At 57.0% G+C, this 12,938-nt stretch overlaps 1 protein-coding gene across 2 annotated transcripts in view; it reads right to left on the reverse strand.

Annotated features, from left to right (window-relative positions):
* Positions 1-609: 609 nt before the first annotated feature.
* SH3GL1 (SH3 domain containing GRB2 like 1, endophilin A2) overlaps positions 610-12,938 on the reverse strand; it is a 31,381-nt gene continuing 19,052 nt past the window's right edge. For both annotated transcript variants that reach the window (XM_038770797.1, XM_038770798.1), the window contains exons 2-10: positions 6,276-6,344; positions 6,112-6,184; positions 4,043-4,186; positions 3,258-3,391; positions 2,498-2,656; positions 2,229-2,332; positions 1,481-1,605; positions 1,212-1,268; positions 610-828 (exon numbers count right to left, since the gene is read on the reverse strand). In XM_038770797.1, coding sequence (XP_038626725.1) covers positions 632-828; positions 1,212-1,268; positions 1,481-1,605; positions 2,229-2,332; positions 2,498-2,656; positions 3,258-3,391; positions 4,043-4,186; positions 6,112-6,184; positions 6,276-6,344 — 1,062 coding nt within the window. In that variant the 3' untranslated portion in view covers positions 610-631. The remainder of the gene's footprint in view (positions 829-1,211; positions 1,269-1,480; positions 1,606-2,228; positions 2,333-2,497; positions 2,657-3,257; positions 3,392-4,042; positions 4,187-6,111; positions 6,185-6,275; positions 6,345-12,938) is intronic.

The following is a 12,938-nucleotide window of genomic DNA, read 5'->3' on the forward strand; positions in this document are numbered from 1 at the left end:
CGTGGGGGGCCGGGCGGGGCAATTCAGCAGGGGCATCTACAGCAGAGGCTGCTCCTCTTGGAGCCATTTGGCTAGGGCTAGGGGCCAGGAAGGGAGTTAGTGTTTTAAAGCAGCAGCTTAGTGTTCCTCAGCCATTTGGGGGACAGTGGTGGGCGGAGGGCTAATGGGCTGAGTCAAGGCCCCTCCCTTCCATTCTGAAATGCCTCTGTCCACCCCCCCCCCCACCCCCCGGCGGCCTGTGTGTCGGGGGGTGGGGGGGGGAGCGGTGTTCAGCTTCCAGGCGGGTATGGCACGGTCAAGACTCGGCCGCCTCCCGCCCTGGGCTGATTGCTCATCGGCCCCAGCCCCCTTCTCACCCCCTTGACCCCCAGCCCCTTCTGCCGGCCAGAAATTTGGGAGAAGCCAGGGAGAGATCCCAGCAGGCCCCGGGGGCCAGGGAGACACTGCCCATCCAACGGACGGACTCTCTGCCCCGGCCCCTGGGGGGGTGGGGGAGCAGAGGGGAGATGGGAGGAGGAGTGACTCCGTGGGCAGAGGCGGGAGGAGGGGAGGGGGCGGGCGAGCCAGGCATCCCACGGAATGCAGAAAACTAGAGGTGGAAGGCGGGTGGGGGAGGGGGAAGGAGGGCATTTTACTGAGGTAGTGGAACCAGGACCTCCACATAGTTGAGGGGGAAGAAGCCGGACTGGCCATTGATCATGCCCTCGTACCAGTTCTCATCGATCTGGTTGGTCAGCGTGATGATGTCCCCCTCCTTGAAGCCCAGCTCGCCGTCATTCTCCGGCTCGAAGTCATACAGGGCCTTACAGCTGGGCTGGTCCAGGGGTGCTGGAGGGGAGACACGAGCCGAGGGGGTGGGGTGTGCCGGAGGGGCAGCCCCTCCCTCACACTCCTCCTTGTCCTGGTGGATGGCGGGGTGGGGGCAATGGAAGGACACCGCTGGGCCAAAGCCCCTGCATCCCCCACCCCCCAACCTTCCAATCAACTCCAGATGCTGACCTGAAGTTCTGAGGGCCCATCCTAGATGGAGGGAGCTAGCCCAGGAGGGCCAGCCTCTCTTCGCCTTTGCTATGGAAAGGCTGAGGAGGCAGATGCAAACACACCCACACCCGGATGCGGGGTGGGATGCTCCAACTGCTGCTAGGGGAGGTGGGGGGAAGACCCCAGCGGGGAGGGTGCCGGAGCAGGCCACTCTACCGAGGGACACTCACGCATAATCCGGCTGGGTGTCCGGACAGACTTGTCAGAGGATCGGAAAGAGGAGGAGGCTGTGTCCGTAAGTAACAGAAAGACAGACAGACAGACAGACAGAGACGGATAGGTTTACCACCTGGCTGGGCAGACACCTGGCCCCACTCCAGCCCTCGGAACAGCGAGGGGCTCCGAGGAGTGGCGCGGCAGCCGGGCAGCGCCCACGTTCGGGGCTCCCGGCAGGCCCGCTCCCATTTCCCCTCCCGGGGGCCCCGGCCAGGCCTCTGACCTGTGACCTTGGGGGCGGGGGCGCTGGGGAAGCCCCCGTTGGACTGGTCCGGCTCCCCAAATTCGTAGGACTCTCGAGGCTTCGGCTTGTATTCCCTCTTGGGTCGCGAAGACACCTCCCTCATCCTAAGGCAGAACAGATCACGGCTGGGGCCGGGCTTCACGACCAGGGGAAGGCTTGTGAGCTTGCTGAGGAGCTCGGTAGGGTGGGATGACTTGGGCGGGGGCCCATCTTCAGGTCGGGGGGATGGTCTCTCACAGCTACTCGGCCCCCTGGGCTGAGCTGAACACCCCCTGCTGTCCCTTCTCCTCCCAGAACGGGGACAGGCCAGCTCTGGCCCAAGATCCCTGACGGTCTCTTCTCTCTGGCCTGCGCTTGGAGCAGTTCTCCCCGCAGACCAGCAGACGCTACCAGAGCCTGGGCCCCTAAGGCGCCAAACCCCAAGCGAACAGCCCCCCACCAACCCGCCCAGCCCCACAGCGACCAACTGAAGGGGCGGTCTCCCCCGCCCGAGCTCCCTCTTCGACACCCACGTGGGGGCTGGGGGGTGGCACTTGGAAATCAAGCTCTCCCCTGGCACAGAAGCCTGCCAGCCTCACGGGACTGGACTGAAGGGGTTGTGGCAGGGGGAGCGCTTCTCCCCGGAGATCACGGGAATGACGGCCGGCTACCCCCACCGCCCTGCCTCTCGTCCCTCCAGGAGGGTAGGGCACAGGGAAATGGGAGGAAAGGGATTGGCCTTGCTCACCGACTCTTGAGTTTGTCAGCTAGCTCATCCAGGATCTGCACTGCCTGCCGATGATAGTCCAGCTGGGCGTCCACCAAGGCCGACAGCTGGCTCACCTGTTCGATCTGCAAGGCGCAGGGAGAGGGGGGTGTGAGGAGAGGAAACAGAGGCTGGGGCCACTCCAGCACCCCCTCCCCCCCGGACAACAACAGCCATTCTGGGGAGATCCTCCCGGCTGCTCGCCACTCTCCGGGGAGGGGCAGGCAAGCCCTCTCGGACGACGTACTCACATCAGTCTCTAAGAGGTTGTGCATACTGGTCTCCGCCACTTCCTTGGACTCTTCGAACTTCTCCAGCGCCTGCCGCATCTCCTCGTCGGGAATCTTCCCCTGGCGTTTCTTCTTGTAATCGAAATCCAAGCGCCGGCCCTCCAGCTTCTTCAGATGGTGCTGTGGGCAGAGGCAGGAGGGTGGGGAGGGGAGAGGAGTAACGGCTGAGCTACCGTGCCACCCACCCCCAGCGCTTTCTGTCAGGGAAACTGCCCCGTGCTCGAGAAGAGAAAAGGCTCAGGGTCTCAGTCATCCGCCAGCGTTCCCCGACCAAGGCCTTCTTCCGATCCTCCTCAAAAACCGCTTCCTCCAGGAGGCCTTCCCTAACTCATCCCCATGTCTTTGGTTTTGCCAGTCCATCAGCAGTCACTCATGTGGCCATCAATTTATTCCTTCTCCCGAGAAAGACCAAAGTAAGCCAGCAATAAATGACTGAATTTGCTGTCCCTAGGCTCTCACTCTCGTTCCCACTGAATGTGAGCCAGGCTATCTGCCCCACCTCCTCTTTTAGTGTGTAAGCTCTTCAGGGACAGGGGCTGTGTCTTTTCCTGTTTGCCAAGCCCATGGTTTGGCACTCTTTCACCCAATGGGCACCTAGTACGATGCCCTGTAAATGCTGGCGGGGATCAGGCTGGCCCTCTCCAGCGAACGGGGACAGCGGCAGGCGGAGACCCATGTGGTGGGACCTTAGGGAGCAGGGCCGAGGGCCACGGTCGGTTACCTGGATTTCCTTCAGGTCTTTGTCACACAGGTTCTGCAGGGGGTCGATGAAATTCTGCTTGACCTCAATATCCAGCGAGTCCTTCACCTCGGCCAGTCGCTTCATCGACTCTCCGGCATCCAGGAGGGCATCGCCTGTGGTAGGGCAGGGGACAGACTGCTCAGAAGGGCCGGAGGGGGAGACCACCACCTCGATGGGGACTAGGCAGGGACCCCCAAAGGCTCCCCACCTTTGGCAGGGTTCCCCCGAGGCCAGCAACAACTCCCCCCCCTCGCCCCGGCCCCCCAGCCACGTCCAGGCATGTCCAACAACATAGGAATGAGGTCCGAGGAGGGTTTCTGGGCTTCGGCCAACCGGCCCCTCTCTCAGTGGGCAGTCCTCGGAGCAGGTTCCCGAAAGCCAGCCCTCCTGATCGGAGACCGTGGAGACTGGGTGGGGGACCCCGGCACTCGCCCTTCATCCCAAGGCCTTGGGGTGGTCCAGGTTGAAGGACTTAGTCCTCCTTTCCCAAGGTGAGCATAGGGGAGAGGGGGCAGGAGTGTCTGAGGCCTAAAATTTGGGCCCAATGAGAGGAACAAAAGACGTCTTCTTGGCGGGCGGGGGGACGAGGGCAGCAGACGAGGGGAGGGACTGGGAATGTGTATATTTATTGTTGTACTGTACTCTCCCAATCGCTTAGTACAGTGCTCTGCACACAGTAAGCGCTCAATAAATACGATTGAACGAATGAAAGCTCCGCAAACATTAAACGCTCAAAAGATGCGACTGAACGAATGAATGCTCACCAAATTTGGACTCGTCCCCCAGCTCCTTCCCGTAGCGGATCATACACTCGCCCAGGAGGCCCTCGGACTGCGGATAGCCGGGATTCTTCACCTGGCCCCGGATCTTCGACACCGTGTTCAGCATCGTCAGCTTGGCTCGGGAAGCTGGGAGAGAGCCGGGCCCCAGGTGGACAGCCCAGGGAGGGTCGGGGAAGCCTGGGTCACTCTCACTAGCTTGTAAGCCCTTTCAGGGCAACGATCGGGACTCCCACTTCGATACGCTCTCCCAAGCGGCTAGTACAGTGCCCGTATCAGTAGGTTCTCGACGAATATTTTACTCATATTAGTGTCTGTCTTCCCCTTTAGACTGTAAGCTTGTTATAGGCAGGGAACGTGTCTGCTTACTCTGTTGTATTGTAATAAACAATAACCATGTTGGTATTTGTTAAGCGCTATGTGCCAAGCACTGTTTTAAGCGCTGGGGTAGCTACAAGGGAATCAGGTTGCCCCACGTGGGGCCCACAGTCTTCATCCCCATTTTACAGAGGAGGTAACCGAGGCCCAGAGAAGTTAAGTGACTTGCCCAAGGGCGCACAGCTAAGCGGCGGAGCCGGGATTAGAACCCATGACCTCTGATTCCCAAGCCCGTGCTCTTCCAATTGAGCCACGCTGCTTCTCCCCCAAGCGCTCAGTACAGTGCTCTGCACATAGTGAGCACTCAACAAATACGATTGATTGGTTGAATTCTACCGAATGAACAGACGCCTGGCTTTACTTAAACACAGGCTTCTCAAAAACATATCACGGTCTCGTGGTTCAGTTGGGACTGAGGGGACCCAAGGAGGTTGGTGGTGGTGGTAGGGGAAGGTGGCGTGACCTACTGGAAGGAGTATGGGACTGGGAGTCGGGAGACCCAGCTCTGCCACTGGCCTGCCGGTGGACCTTGGGTGAGTCAATTCACCTCTCCGGGCCTCAGTTTCCTCCACCGTAAAAGGGGACTGACACAGGTCGGCAGTCCCGTGTGTGAGACAGGGACTGCGTCCAATCTCCTAGCCTCCTCTCTACCCCAGTTGCTTAGCCCGGGGCTGGGCACAAAGAAAGTATGTAGCAAATGCCATCCTTGTTCTTCGGGGCAGGGGCCACCCCAAGGAGAAGGATTCTGGCCGGCCTAGAGGGCCACATTAATCCAAGCATTTATCCTAGCCCACCTTGATGATTGTATCATCAGCCTCCTCGCTGACCTCCCTGCCTCCTATCTCTCCTCATTCCAAGTCCATACTTCACTCTGCTGCCCGGATCATTTTTCTACAAAAACGTTCAGGCCATATTTCCCCACTCCTCCAGAACCTCCAGCGGTTGCCCATCCACCTCTATCAAACAGAAAGTCCTCACCATCGGCTTTAAAGCAGTCAGTCAATCAATCACCTTGCTCCCTCCTACTCCAACCCAGCCCGCACGCTTTGCTCCTCTAATATCAACTTGGATCTTGTCTACCTCTCCGCCGACCTCTCGCCCACCTCCTGCTTCTGACCTGGAACAGCCTCCCTCTTCATATGCGACAATTACTCCCCCCTACCTCAAAGCCTCACTGCAGGCACATCTCCTCTAAGAGGCCTTCCCTAAGCCCTCTTTTCCTCTCCTTCCACTCTCTTCTGCATCACCCCGACTTTATCCATTCCCCCTCCCAGCCCCACAGCACTTACGTCCATGTCTGTAATTTATTTATTTACATTAATGACCGTCTCCCCCTCTAGACTGTAAGCTCGTTGGAGGGGCAGGGAATGTGTCTGTTGTACTCTCCCAAGCACTTAGTACGGTGCTCTGCACACAACAAGCGCTCAAACACGATCGATTGATTGAGCAGGCAGAGGCTCAGCTGCAGGATGCAAAGTCAGGGAGGGTCCTGGGGAGCCTGCCAAATCCTGAGCTCAGGCCGCCCGGCCCCTTCCCTGGGGAAGAGGGGGAAGGCGGGAGTCGGAGGGAAGAGATAGGCAGGCAGGGAGGGCAAGCTAGTACAGGTAGGATCCCAGTGCCCTCTTGGGAACCCCGGAGAACCCCGCGCCCAGGAGGCCGATTTGCCCCCCGCCTACCTGGGTTGGGCTGCAGGTACTCGATGGTTCTGGTGAGCACCTCGGCCACCGCCTTGCTGGTGACGTCCACCTTCTGCAACAGAGGAACCACACTGCGGCTCACGCGAGCCTGCAGCCTCGCCCTCCAGCTTCCCCAGCCCGGCCCTAACCCGACCGCTTCTCACCTTCTCCATCTCCTTGAAGTCATCATCGAGCTTGGTCCCTTCGGCTCCTCCGACCTTCTCGCTGACCAACTGTGGGGCGAAACAGGGACAGAGTCAGGGGCAGGGGACAGGACAGGGTGGGGGGGGGACGGACATTCAGGCACGGCTGGGGAGGAGGGGGCAGTCGCTGAGGACATTCCTCTTGGGATAAAGCCCGAGTCTCCCAGCTCTGTTTCCAGGACAGCGAGGCTGCAGGCGCAGGGGTAGGCGGAGTTTGGTCAATTGGGAATGGAAGGCGGCGGCCCTCAGCTTCCAGAGCCTGGGGTGGGGTGGGGGTGTACGGTGACGTCCCCGGGAGGGCAGCAGGAGGTCACCTCAGAGGTCACTTCCTCCTAGGGACCTTCCTTGGTCCCTCTCCCGCTTTGGGGTTGTGCCAGTCCCTCAGCCCCAGTAGATTTTTCGTTTATGCCCATCACCTGCCTTCTCCCTCTAAACTGCTCAAAGGTAGGGATCGTGTCTTTGTTTTTTCCTGTCTGTCCCCACCCCCTGAGCTCAGTTGGTGCTAAGGATCAGCCCACCAGCAGGAAGGGGAAGCGCAGACCTCAGCAGAAAGAAGTCAGGCCCTGGATATGGAGAACAAATCCAATCTCGACCGGCCAGCGGGTGGGGGCTGGGGCCTGGCCTGACCATGGCCTTCAGCCGGTCCGGCACCCCGACTCCATTCCACCCCAACTCGAGGCTGTGGGGCTGAGGCCGTGACCTGGAGACGGGGTGGCCCGGAGAGCAGATTTGCCCATCTTGTCCCCAGTCTAAAGGCTCCTGGAGCCCCAAAAGGGTCCTAAAGGGAAGAGCCACGAGGGCCATCCGGCCTCAAACTAGGCGGGTTTGCCTTCGGCTGGTCCCGCCCAGGAAGATGAGTGATCCGTGAGTACCACGCTGTGGCCCAGGGAAGGCCAGGGAGGGAGTTGAGATGCGAAGTGAACCACCTCGGGAGAGGTGGCAAACAGAGGGAAGAGTTACATTTGCTGTAACCCCCTAACTGGTTCTGGGCCAGGAAGCCGTCCTGGGTGCCGGCCCCGCAGAAACCAGGGAGAGAAGGCAGCACGCGGAGATTAGGGAGGGCTGCTTCCCAGCCCTCTGGAGTTGGCCAAGGGGTGAGATGCTGGAACCGTACCTTCAGGCACAGATGTGTGCCGAACTCCACAGAGGCGATGGCCCCCTCGGCCTTTTAAGTTGGCCTCCCAGCCCCGCTCATCCCAGTGCTCCGATAAGACCCGGAAGAGTACCCTTTCTGACCTTCCTTCAGCTCTCTCAATCCTGCCTGCCACGACCAACCCCCTCGCCCCACTTGCCTGCCGCCTGACTTTGGGCAAGTCACTTCAACTTCTCTGAACCTCAGTTTCCTCATCCGTAAAATGGGGATTCAATGTCCGGTCTCCCTCCCACTTAGACTGTGCCCCGTGTGGGACGGGGACTGTGTCCCCGCCCTGATTATCTTTTATCTACCCCAGCGATGAGTACAGTGCTTGGCACAGAGTAAAAAATACCATAATCATCATCATCATCATTATTATTATTACCCCTGCCCACACTGCAACCCCCTGCCCTCCAAATGGAGAGGGGGCACCTACCCCTTCAGGGCCCTGGGCATTAGTCATCCCATCTTGCCCCAACATCAAATGTTTCTTTTGAATGGAAATAGGAGGTTTTGTCAGAAGAACCTTGTCGAATTACTAATCACCAACCACGGGCACCTCCGCCAAACCGAAGATGGGGCACATCTTGGCCTCAGCTGAGAGCCGACCAGAGCCACACCGGCTCCCTGGTCCGCCAAGCCCTCAGGACCCCCACCGAGAAACCTCCCACGTGGATGCCACCCTGGTCCCCGGCTGAGCCCAAGGCAAGCGGCTGGAGTGTCAGCCTTCCTCCTGGCCCGGCTTGGCGAGAGAACGCCGCCAGCTGAACCATAAATGAAGGCAACAAGGTCCCGTCTCCCCCCGACCCCACACCTCCAAAGCAAACCACCCGCTCAGACCCAGCCTCTGGCCCTCCCCTCCACCGACCCCACCGGACAGGCTTGGATCGCCACCTTCCTCCTCCCCCTTTGCCCAGGTGCAAATCCAAGGTCATCGCCCTCTCCCACGTTCCAGTAGGGATGGCTGGGGTCCTCAGCCTGGCAGGGTGCCTCCCCAGTCGGGGGCAGGCTGACTCGGCGACGGGCTGGGGAACGGGCTCGAACGAAGCAGGGAATGGCCACTTTCCCCAGCAACCAGCTCCAGACTACTACTGGAGACACCGGCCCCTGCCCCCAGCCAACCGTGGGCCCGTTAACACCCCAGGAAAGGGGGCCCAGCTTCTTGCTATTCGAGGTGAGGTTACTCTGGAAATAGCTTGGGCTCACCCTGTTTCAGATGATTATGATTTACCTGGATTAATGAAACTCAAAGTTCAAAATTACATAACGTATGGTGCACTCCCCCCTCCTCCCGGCCCTGGCCAGTCTCCCTATCCTCTCCTTTCGGGCATGAGGATTCAGTCACTGGTAAAGGTAAACAATTTCTTTCTTTGGCCCAAACGTGGCAGGAATCCTGGCTTTAAGAACGTGGACTTCTAAGCAATGCTCTCCTGGGGTCCATCAGCGAGATTCTTACTTGCCTACAGGCGGATGCCTTCTTCCTTTCTTTCTTTCAGGCCCTAGGCAGGAGGTAATGTTCATGGCTTGCTCAAGTTAGAGTCCCAGGACTACAGCAAATCACTTGGTGTGGGGGCGGAGGCCTTCGATCGTCTGGCTAATCCAGGCCGGGCCCCTGAGAAAAAAAACTCAAAGTCATCTTTACTAGGAAGAGGAGCAAGTGGAGGTCCAGAGAGGACTTCCAGATGCCAAGTTCACCCCAGACGAAGGGGAGACCCCCAGCCTGCATTAGCCGGATTGGGGACTTCAGGTTTGTCCAGGGCAGCTCCGCTGAACAATGATAGAGGATGGGATTTAATGCCACTTTATGACCCACACGCTTAAGGGGAATAATCACAATCCCCGTTCATTCCAATAACGAACGAGACTCCGGCTCGCTAACTAGTTACTTGACCCCCACCCCTCTGCCCTCAGAGGTCGGCAGCCAACTTCTTAGAGGGACAGACGGCATCCAGCCCACCGAGACGATGCCACCACAGGTCTGCGGTGCTCTTGGTACCCAAATGATGGTTGTCCTCCTGGCGCCACCCCCACCACCCATTACAGTTAGGGATAATTGGATGAGTGAGATGTACTGGGTTACTGCAGGAAGTTTAGGGATGACCTTTCCCCTCCTCATTCCTGACCTCTCCTCTAGTCACTCTCATTACCTCATATCTAATCCCAGCACTCAGAACAGTACCTGACACATAGCAAGCGCTTCATACCATAATTATTATTATTATTATTCACCTGACGTGGCTCATTCGCCCACGGCTCTAGCCAAAGCCTCCTCTGAACCTGCTGATATTTCTAGCCCCTGCGCTGCTGAGTGAAGAACAGCTTCCTCTTCTGTTTCTAAACCCAACCAGCGGAGCGAGTTCTTCTCTCCAATTTCAGGAGACCGAGGAAGGGAGGGAGGGAGAAAGGGTCAGAGACTTGACCCTGACTTACTCCAGAGAAACAAAACACCCATTAGAACGAGCAAAAATCAATGACAGAAAGTGGCCCAGCCCGGTCAGCCTGAAGCTGAGGCCAGTGTATTTAGGGCAGGTGGAGCCGCTGTGGGTCGGAAATGACTCGACAGCGTAAGACAAGACAAATGGAATGGGGGCGGGGGATGACGGGCAAGCAGAGCGAGGAGTCTGTTTCCATTCTGATTTAGAGGGTCTGGGGAGAGGCTCTCCATGCACAACAGTCACATCCACATGTTCAGTCAAATCAAACCATCTTCCCACCCAATGCCTTCAGTGGGAGGGTGGCTAATCCAATCCACGCTTAAGGCCCAATCTTACGTCGCGCTGACCTGAGCCGGCGATTGGTCTGGACGGACGAGGAGATTTTAGAAAAGGAATGTGGAAGAGAAGGAAGGAGGGGAAGGTTCTCATTCGGTTCCGGGACGGAGGGGACATGGGACAGCTCGCTGGCCACTTGTTCACATTCCAGAAACCGATTCAGATGGACTCAACTCCCACCTGGCCGGGTTGGGGCTGGGCTATCGGGGGAGAGTCTGGGTGTGACTGGCAGGTCCTATGCGGGACAGGGACTGAGTGCTCAGCACACGGTCAGTGCTCAATAAATACCTTTGATAGTCTGATTACCCCAGCGCCTAACTCCACAATTGCTCTTCGGGAAGGACTTGGGTGAGACTATCTGCTTGGGACATTTTCAGGAGAAAATGGGGATCCTTCCCTCATCCCCACCCCTTTATTATTATGGTATTTGTTAAGCACTTGCTACACGTCAAACACTGTTCTAAGCGCTGGGGTAGGTACAGTCAGGTCAGACACAGTCCTTGTCTGGCTTTCCCATGGTCACAGACCAGGTTCCAGCAACTGATTATTAGTCAAAGGGCAGAGTTTGCCCTGAGGCGGTGATTTAGAACATTTAAGCGATAATATGCCAAGGTAACTTCCTTCTTACCCATCCCCCAAACCCAGCTGAAACCCCCGATGTTTTCAAACCCAAAGAGCCGCATTTTTAAGGTTTCAACCCGGGAGTCAGACACTTGAACATGACACCCCAGAATGCCTCATCTGTTGCTTGTCTCTCTCACGGCCACCGATTTTGATCACCTACACGGATCCTGCCCAAAGGAAAGAGCTCTATTGGATGAGGCAAGGGACTTTGGCTAGGGCTCTGAAGAACATCGAGGAGGGCAACCATGCCCACTGTCCCTTTGAGAGTCCTGTTCCCGCCTCTAGCAACAGAGGCCTGGGCTGGATGACCCAGGATACAACAGCTCAGATTCTGATGCAAGAGAGAGAGAAATGATGTGGCGGGGGGGGGGAGGGAGAGAGAGACAGACAGATGGACAAGACCCACACCAGGAGTAAGTCACAGAGGGGTTTGGAGAGATTCAGGCATGGGGAAGTGCTACGGACAGAATCGCCCAAGAGAAAGTGAGGGGTGTGGGATGGCTCATCCCCCCTCAACCATGATGTCCAGAAGGGAAACCAAGAGTCCCAATGTCCCCGTTAGAGACAGAAACAATCATATCTCCTGGGCGCTTACTGTGTGCAGAGCACTGTAGAGAGCGCTTGGGAGAGAACAATATAACGGAGTTGGGAGAAATGTTCCCTGCCCACACTGAGCTTACAATCTGGAGAGGGAGACAGACGTTAACGTAAGTAAATTAAATTACAGATATGGACATAAGTGCTGTGGGGCTGAGGGAGGGGTGAATAAAGGGCGCAAATCCTAGTGCAAGAGCGACGCGGAAGGGAGTGGGAGAAGAGGAATAAGGGCTTGGTCGGGGAAGGCCTCTTGGAGGAGTTGTGCCTTCAATAAGGCTTTGAAGGTGGGGAGAGCCATCGTCTGTTGGATACGAAGAGGGAAGGCTTTCCAGGAAAGAGGCAGGACGTGAGTGAGGGATCGGCAGCGGGATAGATGAGACTGGGGTATGGAACGTAGGTTGGCACTAGAAGAGGGACGTGTGATGGAGGCCTTCCCAGACTGAGCCCCCTCCTTCCTCTCCCCCTCCTCAATCCCCCCGCCTTACCTCCTTCCCCTCCCCACAGCACCCGTATATACATATATATATGTTTGTACATATTTCTCTATTTACTTATTTATTTTACTTGTACATATTTATTCTATTTATTTTATTTTGTTAATGTGTTTTGTTTCGTTGTCTGTCTCCCCCTTCTAGACTGTGAGCCCGCTGTTGGGTAGGGACCGTCTCTATATGTTGCCGACTTGTACTTCCCAAGCACTTGGAACACAGTAAGCGCTCAATAAATACGACTGACTGAATGAATGAAAGTGTGGGGACTGGGTTGCAGTAGGAGATCAGTGAGGTGAGATAGGAGAGGGCAAGCTGACAGTGATTTAAAGCCGATGGGGACGAGTCTCTGATGCAGGGGTGGATGGGCAACCATGGGAGGTTCTTTAGGTAGCGCTTGGGAAAGTCCAACAGAGCTGTTGGACGGGATCTCTGCCCACGAGGAGCTGACACTCTACAGGGGATAGAAGGAATCAGGGAAGTAGCAGTAGTATTAACAGACTTTCATTAAGCGCCTACTGTATGCAAACGACTGTTAAGTACTGCGCAGAACTCCACGTTTGATGATAAGGCCCGGTCCCTGACTCCACAAAGGGCTCACAATCTAGGGAATAATCACAATAATTGTGGTATTTATTAAGCATGTACTTAAGTGGGGAGGGTGGAGATGGGGGAGGAGAGGTCGGGAATGGCGCTACTCTATGACAAGGATAAATAAATAAAAAAAAGAACAGAATTCTGGGCCCCTTCCGAGTCCAACAGTCACAAAAGTCACAGCCACAGCCTTAGCCTCCCTAACATTCTCTAAGCAGCCTCATCCTGTGGCTTGTTCCCCCTCTCTGCCATCATGTGTCTGTTGATATGTTAATAAATCACTCATCCTTTACTGCATCAGCCTCCTTGCTGACCTCCCAGCCTCCTGTCTCTCCCCACTCCAGTCCGTACTTCACTCTGCTGTCCGGATCTTTTTTCTACAAAAACGTTCCGGGCACGTCACCCTGCTCCTCAA

This window comes from Tachyglossus aculeatus, chromosome X2 (assembly GCF_015852505.1).
Source record: "Tachyglossus aculeatus isolate mTacAcu1 chromosome X2, mTacAcu1.pri, whole genome shotgun sequence".
NCBI lineage: Eukaryota > Metazoa > Chordata > Mammalia > Monotremata > Tachyglossidae > Tachyglossus > Tachyglossus aculeatus.